The sequence below is a fragment of the Gossypium hirsutum genome, chromosome A10 (genome assembly GCF_007990345.1).
Source record: "Gossypium hirsutum isolate 1008001.06 chromosome A10, Gossypium_hirsutum_v2.1, whole genome shotgun sequence".
NCBI classification, from domain to species: Eukaryota; Viridiplantae; Streptophyta; class Magnoliopsida; order Malvales; family Malvaceae; genus Gossypium; species Gossypium hirsutum.
The window spans coordinates 80,201,753-80,217,221 of NC_053433.1; the positions used below are offsets into that span (position 1 = coordinate 80,201,753).

Here is a 15,469-nt window from a genome sequence, read left to right on the forward strand (position 1 = left end):
TATGTTAAATTGAATGTTGTGTTTGTATGGAATGTGTTTTATGTTAAATTGAATGTTGTGTTTGTATAGAATGTGTTTTATATTTATGTGAATTAAATTGAATGTTATAATAAAGAAAGGAATACATGTTTGAAATGGTTTAAAAAGGGTTAAATTCCATTTGAATATTGAATTTCGATCGATAAATGTGATTTCCCTTATTGAATGAGGTCTTGCATTTGTTGCTGAAGAGAATTAGCTCGGACGAGTAATCCTATTGACCTCATTACAAATAGGATTTAGCTCGGACGGCTAATCTTGATATAATCCCTTTCGAACATATGTTACAATTAGGATTTAGTCTGGACTGGTAATCCTAATTAAGCTCTTCTGAGACATGTTACAAAAAAGATTTAGCTTGGACAGGTAATCCTGATATATGATATGTGGCTCGAGAATGTGCTATCTGATTAAGTACCATAATGGGTACTCTTGAATATAAATTGACGGGTTATTGAATTGTACACCTTGAGTGTATTATCTGAGTATCCATCAAAATTTCAATGATTCCACGGATAAAATACTTGATATGATATGAGAATTATGAGACAAAATAAATAATGTCTTGAAAGAATATAGTATAAAGAGCTTATCTATGTTTACTTGATGTATATAAGAATTAAGTGACTAACATGTTTGATTGAATGCATGTGTTTAGGCAATTTTGCTAAGTTGATGGAAAATATGTTATACGAACTTACTAAGCATATAATGCTTACTAGGTTTTATTTTCTCTGTTTTATAGTGCTCGGTAGCTTGCGAAGGGTGGTGATCGATTGGAGCATCATCATACTATCCACAAGCTTACTTTGGTATAAAAAGTAAACCTATTTTGGTATAATGGCATGTATAGGCTAACTTGGCCATAGATGTCTTAAATATGTTATTTGTAATCTAGCTATTGGAATGGTTAATAATGGTATGTTTTGGTATTTATAAAGTATAATGTTATGATAAACACCTATCTATTAAATAGGAATGATCAAATGATGTTTTATGTTTATGTTAAACCAAGGTAAGATTTTAAACATGTATGTATGTATTGTCATATCATATTAGATGTTAAAATTTGCTTGAATTCAATGCTTGGATTAGTTGGTATCTGGATGTAAGTTTGGTGCAGGTTATTTGGTAAAATTTTGGGTGAGAAATAAAGCTAGAAATGGCTTTATTTTTTCCACGTGGGCGTGTGTCTAGACCGTGTGTGACACACGGCCTAATACATGGGCGTGTGGTTAGGCCTTGTGTCCCCTGCATCTTAAATTTGAGAAACAGAATGCTCAAAATTGAGCACACAGGCGTGTGTCTCAACCGTGTGTGCTACACAGCTTGGAACACGGGCGTGTGTCTTGGCCATGTGAACCCTGCACCTAATTTTTGAAAATTAAATTGATCACACAGCCTACTCACATGGGCGTGTGGCTGGCTGTGTGGCACAAGTCAGAGAGTTACACGGGGTCGAACACGGCTTGCAGCATGGGCGTGTTCTAGGGTCACACAGCCGTGTCCTTTGGACCACATGGGAGTGTGAGCCATGTAACTTGGAAAATTTTTAAAATTTCACAAAGAATTTATAGAGTTTTCGATTAAGTCCCAACTCGATTTTAATACTCATATTGGGCCTCGAAGGTCCTTTTAAGGGACATTATAGATAATTTTGGTAAAAGAATAGTAATTAACGTTGATTATTTGTAAATGTTCTAAAAGTTTTGGTAATGCTCTGTAACCTTGTTTCGGCGACGGATACTGGTTAGGGGTGTTATAGTCTCTATCTTCTGAGAGTCATCCGCTTCGATTCCCAAGACAAAATATCTCCCCAATTGAATTTAATAGACGTCATATTAGTCTTTTAATTAGTTTGTTCATTTTCGATTAGACTAAGGACATGTTAGGTTCATCTACTAATATAAGTTGTCTTTCTGTATTACGATACGACCATGTAATACAGCTTAATATTAATTTAAACATTAGACAACCAATTAGCAACATTTGCTTTCATTTTGCTTTGTGTGTAAAAACCTTAAGAGGACAATCATACAAAGTATACTAATGTAATTAATGAAATTTTTTTGTTAGCCAATCTTTTCAAAAAAAAAAAATTACAAGTTTACAAATGAATATATTACACTCAAGGCACTAGATACAACTATTAAACCATATGATCACCTTAGGTATGAGCTGAGCTAAGCTACTAGCGTTCGATACTTTATAACTTCGGTTTACTAAAATCTCGTCCAAAACCTACGCATGGAAACAAACATAACCATACGTTGAGTATTGAATACTCAATGATGCAAACGTAACTCGAATTCAATTATAATATATTAGAAATCAAAATAATAAGCTAAATAATATGAATATACGTATTAATCAAAACCATTTCATTATCAATATTCATATAAACATATATTCATGTGAGCCATTAAAACCTCAAGATATTCTATGGTTATTTATCAAGTAACCATATCCGTATCAATGTAATATTTGCTTGCATATACAAAGTTGTGATGCACCACTAGGGTATTTGCATTTGTGTAATCATGTCAAAGTCATATATCATATTGTTGTTATATTCACATTTCAATAATACTTATACTTAATATATTATTTCACATTTTAATCACATCAATTATCATTTTAGCCCTTATTAACTAACTCGGATTTGAGTATAAATACATGAATCAATCCACCAACACACTAGTATAACACACATAAAGTGTTGAATCAAATATAACATGCATAAAACATTAAAGATAACACGCATAAAATGCTAAAAGTCCCACCTATCAAACGAATCCTATGACATGCTAACTCTATCCAACACTATTAATAAGACATTATCCTTTATTAATCATTATTAAATCACATTATAATATATATAATATTACAACATCAACATCAATTCATATATACACGTATTGAACATATATAAAATCATTTCTAATATAGATGATATCACAATGTAATTCCGTATCTATATTTCAAATCATATCCATCATCAATACCCTTTGTTTATAATTATCTACCTATTCAATAACATGCCATTTCTCTGGATTCAAATGAGTCAACACAATCAAACATTATCAATGAGTCATCAAACACATTTTAGGTAAGATAACATGACATTATCATAAAACGATAGCACATTTACAATTTTACATACATTTCAACATGTATAACTCAAAATTGAACCTCGGTTTATATTTGGAATTATTATTAATCAATTATAAGTAATTATCTATTAAAATATAAATTGAAATAAAATTATGAGAGCAAAAACCAAAATATCACTAATTATCAACGATTTCATTTTTTTTTCTTTGTTTCCCGATGTACCCGCGTTTTCTTTCTTAAATATGGTTATGGTAATGGAAGTTTAAGATGCAAAGTTTCCTCACCTAACCTATGCTTAAATATGGCTCATGGCAATGGAAAGAAGAAAAAAGCATGAAACTTCCCAATTTCTTTCTTTCTAGTTTCGGCGATAGATGAAGAAAAAGAAGTCAATGTTTGTTTCATCTCTTCCCACTAACTCATAATTTAACTAAATTTATAATTTTAACATTAAATCTAATGGTTGTTAACTAACATGATAAGAATTAATGGAGTTTAATGGCTATGATCCTAATTTTCAATTATGGTTTATTAGCATTTAAAGACCTTAATAAATATAACCATTATAAGGCCTTACTCAATTCTATTTTACTCACTTTACAACTTAGTTCGTCTACTGTATACTTCCTAACTTACCTAATTCAACTATAATTCTAAACATTTAATATTTAAAATAAATAATTCAGCATAATTTTAAATTTAGCTCTTAATGTTTATTTTATTTTTTTATCAATCTGATCTTCATGCTTTTTTTAGCTAAATTTGACCGAGTCAACCTTTAAAAAGAATCAAATTTGACCAGTTGTTTTTTAAACAAAAATATTAATTAAAATGTTAAATTTATAAATATTACCCATGTGTATTTTTAGGAATATTTTATAATTCCTTTTTGAATTTTGATTTTTTCAATGTTTTTATAATTCCTTTTGGCAAACTACAATCCCGATGCATGCTGCGACGAATTTCCATAGTTTATATAAAACAACGTGGTATAATACGAGTTGACTTTACTATCTTCTCATCAAATTTCTTGCACCACACCTTTCTTTAGTATTTCCTGCAGCGAAGGAAGTAATATTAGAAATGGCAGAGGGCATTCTGTTCAATCTTGCTGGAGATGTGGTGGAGGGCCTGGCATCATTAGCAGCACAAGAGCTTCGAGTGGCATGGGGTTTCAAGGACGAAATCAATAAGCTCTCCAAAACTGCTTCGGTTATCAGAGCAGTGCTACGTGATGCGGAAGATCATCGCAACCATAACAATCATCAACTAACTCTGTGGCTCAAGGAGCTCAAGGATGTGCTTTACGATGTGGAAGATTTGTTGGACGATTTCTCTACTGAAGCTCTTCGGCGGAAATTAGTAGCAGGCAATGACACGGTGAAAGAGGTACGCCTTTTCTTCTCCAAATCAAACCAACTTGCTTATAGTCTCAAGATGGGTCATAAAGTTAAAGCCCTTAGAGAGAGACTAGATGCCATTGTAGCTGATAGAGCCAATTTTCACCTCACTAACCACCCCCTAGAGCTACCAATTGAAGTTAGGGAGAGGGACCAAACACATTCCTTTGTGCGTGCACAAGAAATAATTGGAAGAGATTATGATAAAAAGAAAATTGTGAAACTACTGCTCGAATCCAAAGCTAAAGAAAATGTTTCAATTGTTCCTATTGTTGGGATCGGAGGGTTAGGAAAGACCACATTAGCTAAAATGCTGTTCAATGATGAAAACGTGGTGAAGCATTTTGAGCTAAAAATGTGGGTCTGTGTCTCAGAGAAGTTTGAGTTAAAAGTCATTGTGCAAAACATCAGCGAGGCTGCAACTGAAAGCAAACCTGATAAGGAACTTCAGATGCAAACACTGCAAAATCGTCTTCGAGACAACATTGATGGAAAGAAGTACTTGCTAGTTCTTGATGATGTGTGGAATGACGACCTTGAAAAGTGGCTTAGCTTGAAAACTTTGCTCTTAGATGGTGCCAAGGGAAGTTGGATTGTTGTCACTACACGTAGTGAAGCGGTTGCACGAATCACAGGCACCGTTTCATCACATTTGCTTCGAGGTTTGTCAAGAAGTGAATCCTGGTCTCTATTGAAGCAAATGGCGTGTAAAGAAGAAAGCTTGGAATCTAATGGTTCCCGCTTAAAAGCAATCGGGATGGAGATTGCAGACAAGTGTGGAGGGGTTCCTCTTGCCTTAAGGGCAATAGGAAGGGTATTATATAAAAAAGCAGAAGTGGAATGGGTTAAGGTGAAGGACAATGTACATAAATATATAGCTCGACCAGAGAGTGGTATTCTACCAATTTTGAAGTTGAGTTATGATCATCTTCCACCACATTTGAAACAATGTTTCGCTTATTGCTCTTTAATCCCCAAGGATACTAAGTTTGGGGTGAAAAGGCTGATCAGATATTGGATGGCCCAAGGGTTTATCCAACCAACAAGTGGAAATGATGATGATCTAGAAGATGTTGGTCATGAGTATTTCAAAGATTTGCTTTGGAGATATTTTTTTCAAGCTGATGAAGAAGATGAAGATTCAGGAAATGTAGAGTGCTTCATAATGCATGATCTAATGCATGACCTTGCATGCTCTGTTGCTGCAACTGAGTGTTGTGTTGCAATTTTGGAAGCAGAAAATGTAAATGAAAGAACTCGTCATGCTTCATTTGAAGACAGATTATATTTCTCTCATGGAATTCCAACCACCTTGCTCAAAGCAACTAGAGTAAGGTCATTTATTCAAATCAATAGTGGGCACATGGATCTATCATTTAATCAAAAAAAGGGTGGGCACATGGGTCTATCCACTTGCAGTGCACTCATTTCTAATTTCAAGTATCTACGGAATTTGGATTTGAGTTCCTTGGCTATTAAGAAGTTACCGCATTCCATTGGTGAATTGAAGCATTTAAGGGACCTTGATCTTTCTGGAAATCGTGACATTAGAAAATTACCTGGTTCTTTATGCAGGCTTCAAAATTTGCAGACGTTAGATCTTTTTGGGTGTTGGAGTCTTGAAAATTTACCAAGCAAAACAAGTAGATTAGTAAGCCTCATGCATCTAAATATTAGACAATGTACTAATTTGTGTTACATGCTGCGTGGGCTGGGGAAACTAACTTGTCTACAAACATTATGCAAGTTTGTTGTGGGGAAGAAGAAAGGTAGGGAAGTTTGCGGGTTAAGGGAATTGCAAGGGTTGAACAACCTCAAAGGAGAACTTGGTGTTTCATGTTTAGAAAATGCTGGTATCCCAGAGCTCAGATCTACTTACTTGAAAGATAAACTGAACTTGAAATCTTTAGAATTTAAGTGGAGCAGATGGAGCTGGACTAGGAGAGAAGATGAAATGGTTTTGGAATGCCTCCAACCACCCCCAAATCTGGAGATATTGAAGGTGGAAGGGTATGCAGGAACCAAACTTTCCAGCTGGTTATCATCCATGACCATGATGAATGTAACTCAACTAACGCTAAAAAATTGTACTAAATGCAAGCATTTACCACCATTGCATCGCCTCTCTTCCCTCAAACTTTTGAAGCTTTCAAGATTGGTAGCTTTGGAAAATGTTTCGGAGACTGAAATGCAAAAGGAGTTGTTTTCTGCAAAACCAACAACAATATTTTTTCCGTCCTTGGAAGAACTGTGGATAAGAGATTGCCCAAATCTTAAAGGATGGTGGAGACCAGGTGATGTTGGAGAAGCTTCAAACGCACAGCGGCCTTGCTTTCCTTGCCTTTCAGAATTACATATCTACATGTGTCCTAATCTAACTTCTATGCCATTGTTTCCTTCAATCGAAACGTTGTATTTGAAAGAAACCAGGTGGAAGCCATTGATCCAACCTACAATAAAGATGAAGAGTGCAACGTTAAAATTAGCACCATCTTCTTCTTGTTCAATTTTTACTCCTTTTTGCAAATTGGAAACTCTGTGGCTTAAAGACATGGAAGAGCTAGATTCTCTACCAGATGAGTTTCTGCAAAACCTAACTTCACTTTGGGATTTGAGGATTGAAAGATGTTTTAACTTGACTTCAATGCCAGAAGGGATGCATTGCCTCACCTCTTTGAAACATTTGAAAATTTCTACTTGTCCGCAGTTAAGGGAAAGATGCCGAAGGGATATTGGTGCGGATTGGCCTAATATTTCTCACATCAAAGGATTTCGATTGATTCCACATGGTTTAATCGGGTAAGACGTGAAGGAAATTCCAATGGTTTTAAAGAGGTACAAGCTTCAAATTCAGTCTTTCTTTTACTAAAATTCAACCATTTTTTTTTATAGAGAAATATGTCACTCTACCAATAAGACACAACTTGAATTAACTAAAATTCAACCATTTAATATATCACTTCCAATAATTAAAATAGACTGCTGCCTTTGGTTCACCGTTTGAAGCCAGTGAGGTGTAGTTGGACTACCAACCTCACTGGGAAGCTGTTTGGTTGAGCGTTTCAGTGCAACCAAAATCAATTCTCACCACACTGATATCCCAAAAATCAACTGGAGCTTTCAGCAGCAGTAAGCTCACTCGTGCAGCAGAGGTTGATCTTCCATTTATTATTTTACCATTTTATCCTTGAAAGTTTCTTTATCAATCTTATTTTTTTTTCAGATTTGGCAGCCAAATTCTGCTGATAACGGGGAAAGAAATACCTCTGCTGCAAGCTGTGTCAACTCCTCCTCAATCGAAGACTGATAAGCCTGTGATTGTAAGTGTTAAGCTCAAATTTATCCCTTTGGAGTCTTCTTGATGCTTTCTGTGTGCCATTTCTTTTCATTTCTGGGTGTATTTGTGCATTTTTCTCTCCCACGCCCTGTCACTATCCCCAAACCTCCCTTGTCTCCCAATCTGCTTTCCACCCTATGGCTTATGCCTTTAATAAAAATCCCTCATTTTTTCCATTCTTAAGACAGACTTCATTCATTGACCCAACTTTATCATCTTTCTTTGACCATGGCATCGGTTAGTTCTTGTTTTCTTTTCCTTTCTTTTTTTAATTGATTTCTCCATTTGCAATATGATTTTTGTTCATAGTTTTTTTTCTGCTATTTCTTTTGTTTCAAACTTTGGGTTTTCTTCCTTTCTTTGTTGATCCAACAATTGGTGTAACTTTCTGCTTATTCTAAGGCTGAGGTTAATTGGATCCTTGGGAAGTACTTTAGTCTTTGATTTTTTCTTCTGAATGTGTGTGCTTATAGTAAGCAATAGATTATATATCTTTAATTTTTTTTTGTTTAAGGGACTGAATTTTACCAATTTCTTGTTTAGTTTGGATAATGCAAATAAACTGAAGAAATTCACACCTTACTCTTTCCTGATTTTGATGTGGAAAATCCCTTTATTGCATTAATTTTATACATTAGCAGATGTAGTTCTTGTTATGTATTTCTAAAAAACAATGTTGGAAGTGTATCTACCTTTGGTTCATTTTGACTTTGTGGATTGTTGCATTCAATAAGCCATTTTTACTGAAACACGGTCCTAGGAACTTGAATCCCTTTATACGTAACTTAACTGATGATAAATCTGATCTTTTTAAACATTGGTTTCATATGACAAAGAGTATTGCTCTGTAATATGATTGGTTTGTCTTGCACTTTTGTCATTCTATTTTCTGGATTTTATGATTCAGTTTATGTTCCTTTGTTCACCTCTTGCAAATTCCAGTACTCAAAAGATGGAAATGTCACTGCATTGATATGGGGAGCATCACCACAATCACGATCTGATCGGCAGAAGGACCGAGTTGAGACAAATCCTGAACAGTTGGCAGCTGCATCAGCTCAAGCTGATATATCCTTAAAACTTTGTGCATTTTTTCTTTGTTGTTAATGAATTGGCATTTGATTTTGTGTTCATTACAGTATAACAGAAAATTAGTTCTCTGGTCACTAGTGTTGGCCTTTCCAGTGATTCCTAGTGATGATTTAAATCTTGTAAATCATGATAAGTGTCTAGAAGAGACTAGTTTTTTGTGTTCGTTAGCAATTGCCTTATTATCTAAAGCTTTAGTTTTTATAAATATGCTTGCACTGTGTTTAATTTGAAATGATAATTTTTTCTGCTTAGCTGCTTTCACCAAAAGCCATTTTTAGAGCTAACTTGAATTTGTTAATTTCTGCAACTTACACCAATGTCATCGGCATAAAAATGTAGAGCTAGTATAACTTTTACTAGAAATATCTTTCGTGTGTTCTGATTTAGTGACATGTTCAAGATTCTTAGCTTTGTTGTGAAATTAACTTCAAGGTACAGAATGACTGCATCGAGGCAGAACAACACGAGTTATTGGGTGGTACCATTCACATCCCCATATTACTGTTCTTCCTTCTCATGTTGGTAAGTTTTGAACATTTAGTTTTGTTTTTGCAAAAAATCTTAATTTGCTGACCTAGCTTTTTGATACGAAAATATATTTGTCTGTTTGAAGCATTATATTGAAATAAGTTGGGAGAATAACATGATAATCTTTGTGTGTGCACTCTTTTGTTTCAGTTTGAGCAGAAATTTCACATGTACAGTTCCCTCTTTGAAATCCTAAGTTGTTTTTGTTTGTTTACTTGTATCATGAATTATTGAATGGACAGGTGCTTAGTCCTTTTTGCATGTCTAGGTTATTCAATTTTCGGTCACACTCTCCTATTAACTATTGGATGTATTTTATATTTAATCCAATGGTTGCAAATTAAGATGATTGGTTTTCTAGTCCTGTTAATTTTCAACCTGGCAAGTATGGAACCACATCCTTAAGATTTGAACCCATGACATTGTGTAGCTGATATGAGAGTGTTTGCTTATTGGTGAAACTTGACGAAGAGGATTCTTCATTGTGTAGGCACAGTGGGATTGTTTATTGGTCATTACTTTTAACTGAAGCCCACTTTTGGTTATTTCTTTTTAGATAGTGTCATATTTATGATTGATTGCGGGGCATTGAAAAGATTTTCTACTTTTACCTTCTGCAGATGTCCGGACTCAGGCAATGTATCAACTTCTAGATTCTGGATTTATTGGGCTCATATTTTCTTGTTTTAGTGAAGATACAAACAAGGTTAGTGCTTCATTATAGAAGTTCTTGTTAACCCCGGAAAGCTCAATAAATATAATTGTGATAATTCAGGTGGGAAGAATACAAGTCATTGCTTTTCAGTCATTGCTTTATCACCACTGAATAGAAGCTCAGTTATCGATCTGGAGTCATCTCTAAGCTCTTCTGAAAATCCATTGTTGACATCTGGATCTGCAGAAGTAGATAGTCACATGCAAGACACCAGTGATTCCAGACCAGTTCAAGGATCTGCCAAGGTGCAATTTATGATTGTTGAAGTTAAAATTTGTCATATATCTTGTTACCGTATCAGGGCTCTTAAACGAGCGAAAGTGAGGAGATAAGTAATGCTTAGATGATGGAATGGAACATCTTTGTGTATTATGCTGCACAAATTTTAGTTTCCATAAACAAAGTGCTTCTTTAGATTTGTTGTTACTTTGCTTAACTTTTCTTTCTTAGTGATTGCTCTAATTTCCTCTGAGAATTTTTCTACTTGGAAAAATTCAAAATGTTTAGGCAAAAATGGGCTATTCCTGCTGTTAAGGGAAACTATTGTTATAAAAGAATATTTAACTATAAAAGATTAAAAATAATTATCATTTTATCTAATAAATAATTTAAATTGATTATATAATTCATTAAAATATTTATAATAAAATATTGGAAGATAAATTTTAATATTTTATTAAATGAATTTATAAATTCACATATTTTAATAATTTTATATAAGAAAAATAATTTAAAAACTTCTATTATATATCAATTCTAATATAATGTCCTTAATAGTCATTTTTTATTTTCACCTTACCGCTACAGCTGCGTTTGAATCCAAACACACACTCCACCATTATTTCTAATCTCACCATTACAGTATTCAATCTCACCGTTACAGTAACTAATCTCACCGCCACCGCTGTTTTTAACCTCACCGGAGGTAAACACACCGCCCATCCAAACTAAGCCTTAACAATAAAAATGGTAATTAAACTATACTAATACTAGTTTTTCTAAGTTGATACTTAAAACTTATTTTTTTGTTAGAATGGGTACTTAAAACTATTAAATTGTTATCCATTTTACCCCACTGTTAGTCCCGTTAAAAAAAATTCAACCAATCACAACTTGCCACGTACATATCTATTTATTTTACCCCAACTGTCAATATAATAGTGTTAATTTTACTAGATTTTCTTATATTTTCTTCCATTTTTTCATCACCCAAACACCCAACAAAACAATCGATTGCTTCCTTGTAGAAAGCTTCCACCATTTATCATATTCAAGCTTCAACTGCTTCTACCATCTTTAAGCTTCCAGTCTTCTTCTTTCTTCACCTTTTGTTTTTAGGGTGTTTTCATTTTATAATTTTTCTTTGTTATTGAAAGGTTAATGGAATTAAAGGGTCGGATACTAAAATGGTGTTGATGTTTGAATTGAGTTAAACAACAAAGAATCTATTTAAGCAATAATGAATCGATTCAAACAATAAACAATCTATTCAAACAACAAAAATAATCGAGTCAATCAAGAACACAATCAATTCAAAAAAGCAAAGAATCGATTTAAGACAACAAACGACCGATTCAAAAGAAACAACAATGCTTTTGGTGCTCAAGCAAAGAAAAGAGAGGGCAAAAGAAAACGAGCCAAAAAATTTCAGTTGAACAAATTTGCAAATTGATCTCAATTACTTTTTCACTCTTCAAAAAGTGTTTTTTTTTTGTGTTATGTAGGAATCTCTCTATCATTGTATGAAAATGAAAGTGAAGATTTGACTCTCTTTTTTTTTATGCATTCTCTTTCATTAAAGATCTTTTTCAGTTTTCCACATCGTTGTATAAGAAAAGAATTGTATTGATACCCTTGTAAGGTTCAATATTTTGCCAAAAATTAACAGAAAAAGGAAATAAAAAACAATTGTATCAATACCCTTGTAAAGTATCGGTACTCTAATGTAAAGTATCACTACTTTAGTCTGGTACCAATACCTTTTTGAAATTTTTTTTCTCGAAAAATTATTTGTAAAATACTAATTACCAATACCCTATCCAAGGTAGCGATACGTCATAGCCAATTTCCAAAACGTGCGTTTAGTACTTAATTCATCCCAAATCCAAACTCAAAATTATGCCACAACATGTTCAAAATACAATCAAACTCACACCATTTCAATCACTCATCAAGCATATCAACCTTCCCTATCATTTACATAAGTCTATACCAAATCCAATGTCATGAAAATTATACACACATACATTCATTCACCACCCTCAATCATATAGCCTCTTTGAGTAAATACTTCAAACCTTATTAATTCATAAGCATTCCATATATACCATTTACTAACTTCAACAATGCACTTCCATATCTTAATCATAATGTGCCTAAGCATCATTTAGGTTATCTCACTATGCATTTCATACTAGTTTTACACATGACTATTAAATTTCCCATAAGCCATTAACATTATATCAATTTATAAATAAGAGCATATAAGCAAGATTTCATAGGACATTATAAACATATAGGCATGCATATGTACATATCATAAAATACTAAACCCCAAAAGTCTTAAAAACTTTAAAGCAATCCAAAATTTTGACTCAACTAGGTACATGCCTGCCTAAAATCAAAACGGGATTTACAAAAATTGTTGAGTCGAGGGATCATCCTCTGGATGCTGAGATCTACTAGCTGCTGGCTCGAGAATCTACTAACCTGCGCACGAAAAAGCAACCGTACGCTGAGCAAATTGCTTAGTGGTAAACTGTGATTCAAGTTAACATAACAATGAATATACAATAGATACAATTTATTCAAGTTTCTTCCATACACAATTTCATGCCATTCATCTCAACTACTTCAAGTTTTAACGAACATACTTATACATTCTATCTTTTTTCCACATAAATAACTCATCAATATGTCACAAGCATAATTGCAATTTCTTATCAATCATATTTGCTCAATCTCAAGTATCATAAGAACCATTTCCAAGTCTATAAGCTCAATCTCCATCCATTAGCCCTTGGGTTCATTTTCAATTCATTAGCATTTCGACATTTCATGGCATGATATTTCACATATCACTTAAACTCTTCGTTCATTAATAACCCTATTAACCAACATGAACTCAAAACGGATACATGGACGTATCACCCTGGGTTGCTCGGCAACGATGACGCTAGACAATATTTATTACCATCTCAGATTGCCCAACAACAATGGTTATCTCAGATAAATTATTTCGTCACCCCGGATTGTTTGACAACGATGACTCAAAAAATAATGTCTACCACCCCGAATTTTCCGACATGATGGTATGAGAACATGGTAAAAGTATCAAGGTAGCCCATGTACATAAGGGCAGATTGCATTTCGACCCCTCTACTGAAAAATGGATAAATTAGCCCTTATACATTTCAAAGCGTGTATATTAGCCCCTCCATTAAATTTTGTTTGTTAAATGATGACGTGGAATGTTAATTTAAATGGTTAATTACTAATTTGGTCCCTGAACTATAGCTAAAATATCATTTTGATTTTTTTTAAAAATTCTTAACAATAATTCTAAAAAAATTAAAAAATCTTTAAAATAAATATAAATTATCAAAATTATTAAAAATATTAAAAATCATGTTAAAATATATAATTTCAAAACACATGGAGTCCTTGTTTAGTTAAGATATTAAACAATAAGATCTTCAAATGAGAAAATTTATAATAGCTAAGGGATGTGAAAATGGATAATCGAAATTTTATAATAGGGATTATAAATCATGAATATTTAATATATATTTTTAATTTTTTAGAATTATTGTTTAGAAGAATTTAAAAAAAAATCAAAGTGAGATTTTAGCTATAGTTCAAAGACCAATTTAGTAATTAATCATTTAAATTAACTTTTCACATCATCAATTTAACCTATGGAATTTAACAGAGGGACTAATTTGCATATATCAAAATTTAAAGAGTTAATTTCTCCATTTTTTTAAAAGAGGTCGAAATACTGTTCACCCCTTGGGACTTCCCTCGTACTTTTCCCATGAGAACACCTACTTTTAGCGATACCAACTTTTAAAGATAGTTATGTGAATCGCCAGCTGATTCAATAGTTGATTATAGCTGTTATAAGACTTGTTGAAAAACAGCATTGAAGCTATACAATTTATGTTGGGAAAGTCTTAACTCAAATTCAACCCAACCTTCCCTCTTCTCTACTCTCAGGCTTCGGCCAAGGAAAGCAACCCAAATGAACCAATTATGAACTTGCATGTCCTCCATGGTCGCCAATAAGATGGTCAAAATCTGCTGTCGGCGATTTGAGGAAGAAATGATCGAGAGAGATGATTTGAGGTTGGGCATAAAATCCGACGAAGGAAGGGTGAAAAGAAATCATAGACATGGGAGAAGAACCAACCCACTCTATATTATATCAAACAACGTAAGAGGAAGAGACGTCTGATCCATGTGGATATGGCGGAAACACCAAGCTATCTTCTATTACCTTGATGCTGCAATGATTCCGCCATTAATTACCAAGACTTGCTTTTCCTATGGCCTCTGCTAAAATCAACAACAGAATGAATGTCCGCTTCATTTCTATTAAAAGCTCACTGTTATATTTAAGGAAAATGGTTTGCGTCTTTAAATTTTCGAGTTTTTTTCCATAGGGTTAATTCTCAAATAAAAGTATTATTCTTATTTTTAAAAACATAAAAGGTCAACTCAACCCTTAATTTAACCTCTCTTTATTTTTCATATAAATCTTTTAATTTTATTATTCAAACAATAATGTAAAAATAATATAAATTTTTTTCAAAATATCGCAGCTTTTTCATTTTAATAATATAAAAATAAAGAAAAAATACGAAAATAGTATCCCACCCACATTATTTATCAAAATGGTTTATTGTGGGTGGTTGAGGATGGTGTAGAAGCAACACCAATCTTGTATTTTCATCGCCAATCATTAGCTTGCTGTTTTAAAAAAAAAAACAATATTTAAGAGTTGAGGATAGTGTATAGGCGGCACTGCTTATACAGTACAAAATATGAATATGGTGGGGACTTAATGGTGCCTTCATGACATGCGGCACCAAGTGATTAGACCCTTCTCTGCATTTCAGGGTTTCATGGGCGGGGCCTAGGCATTGACTGAGCCTTTCAACAGGAAATGGGGTTTGTATCGAAATGTTTGATCTATCAGCAAGATAAAGCTCATTTTCAGTGGTGTCAGAAATAGTGGTTTAG

General features: G+C 33.4%; 1 protein-coding gene across 5 annotated transcripts; it reads left to right on the top strand.

The window, feature by feature from the left end:
- Positions 1–4,092: 4,092 nt before the first annotated feature.
- LOC107896912 (putative disease resistance protein RGA3) lies at positions 4,093–10,639 on the top strand. 5 transcript variants are annotated; one of them, XM_016822214.2, is made up of 6 exons: positions 4,093–7,388; positions 7,532–7,705; positions 7,777–7,873; positions 8,833–9,504; positions 10,131–10,216; positions 10,286–10,639. In XM_016822214.2, the coding sequence occupies exon 1, from the start codon at positions 4,237–4,239 to the stop codon at positions 7,354–7,356; it is 3,120 nt and encodes a 1,039-aa protein (XP_016677703.1). In that variant the 5' UTR covers positions 4,093–4,236; the 3' UTR covers positions 7,357–7,388; positions 7,532–7,705; positions 7,777–7,873; positions 8,833–9,504; positions 10,131–10,216; positions 10,286–10,639. The 5 variants fall into 5 exon arrangements, 4 of the variants coding, with proteins under 4 accessions (XP_016677703.1, XP_016677704.1, XP_040934799.1 ...); XM_016822215.2 differs by having other exon boundaries at positions 7,532–7,682; XM_041078865.1 differs by having other exon boundaries at positions 7,564–7,705.
- Positions 10,640–15,469: the final 4,830 nt, after the last annotated feature.

Bases quoted from the DNA above. Each gene is read 5' to 3' on its own strand.
- LOC107896912 (XM_016822214.2), top strand. From the start codon at position 4,237: ATGGCAGAGGGCATTCTGTTCAATCTTGCTGGAGATGTGGTGGAGGGC.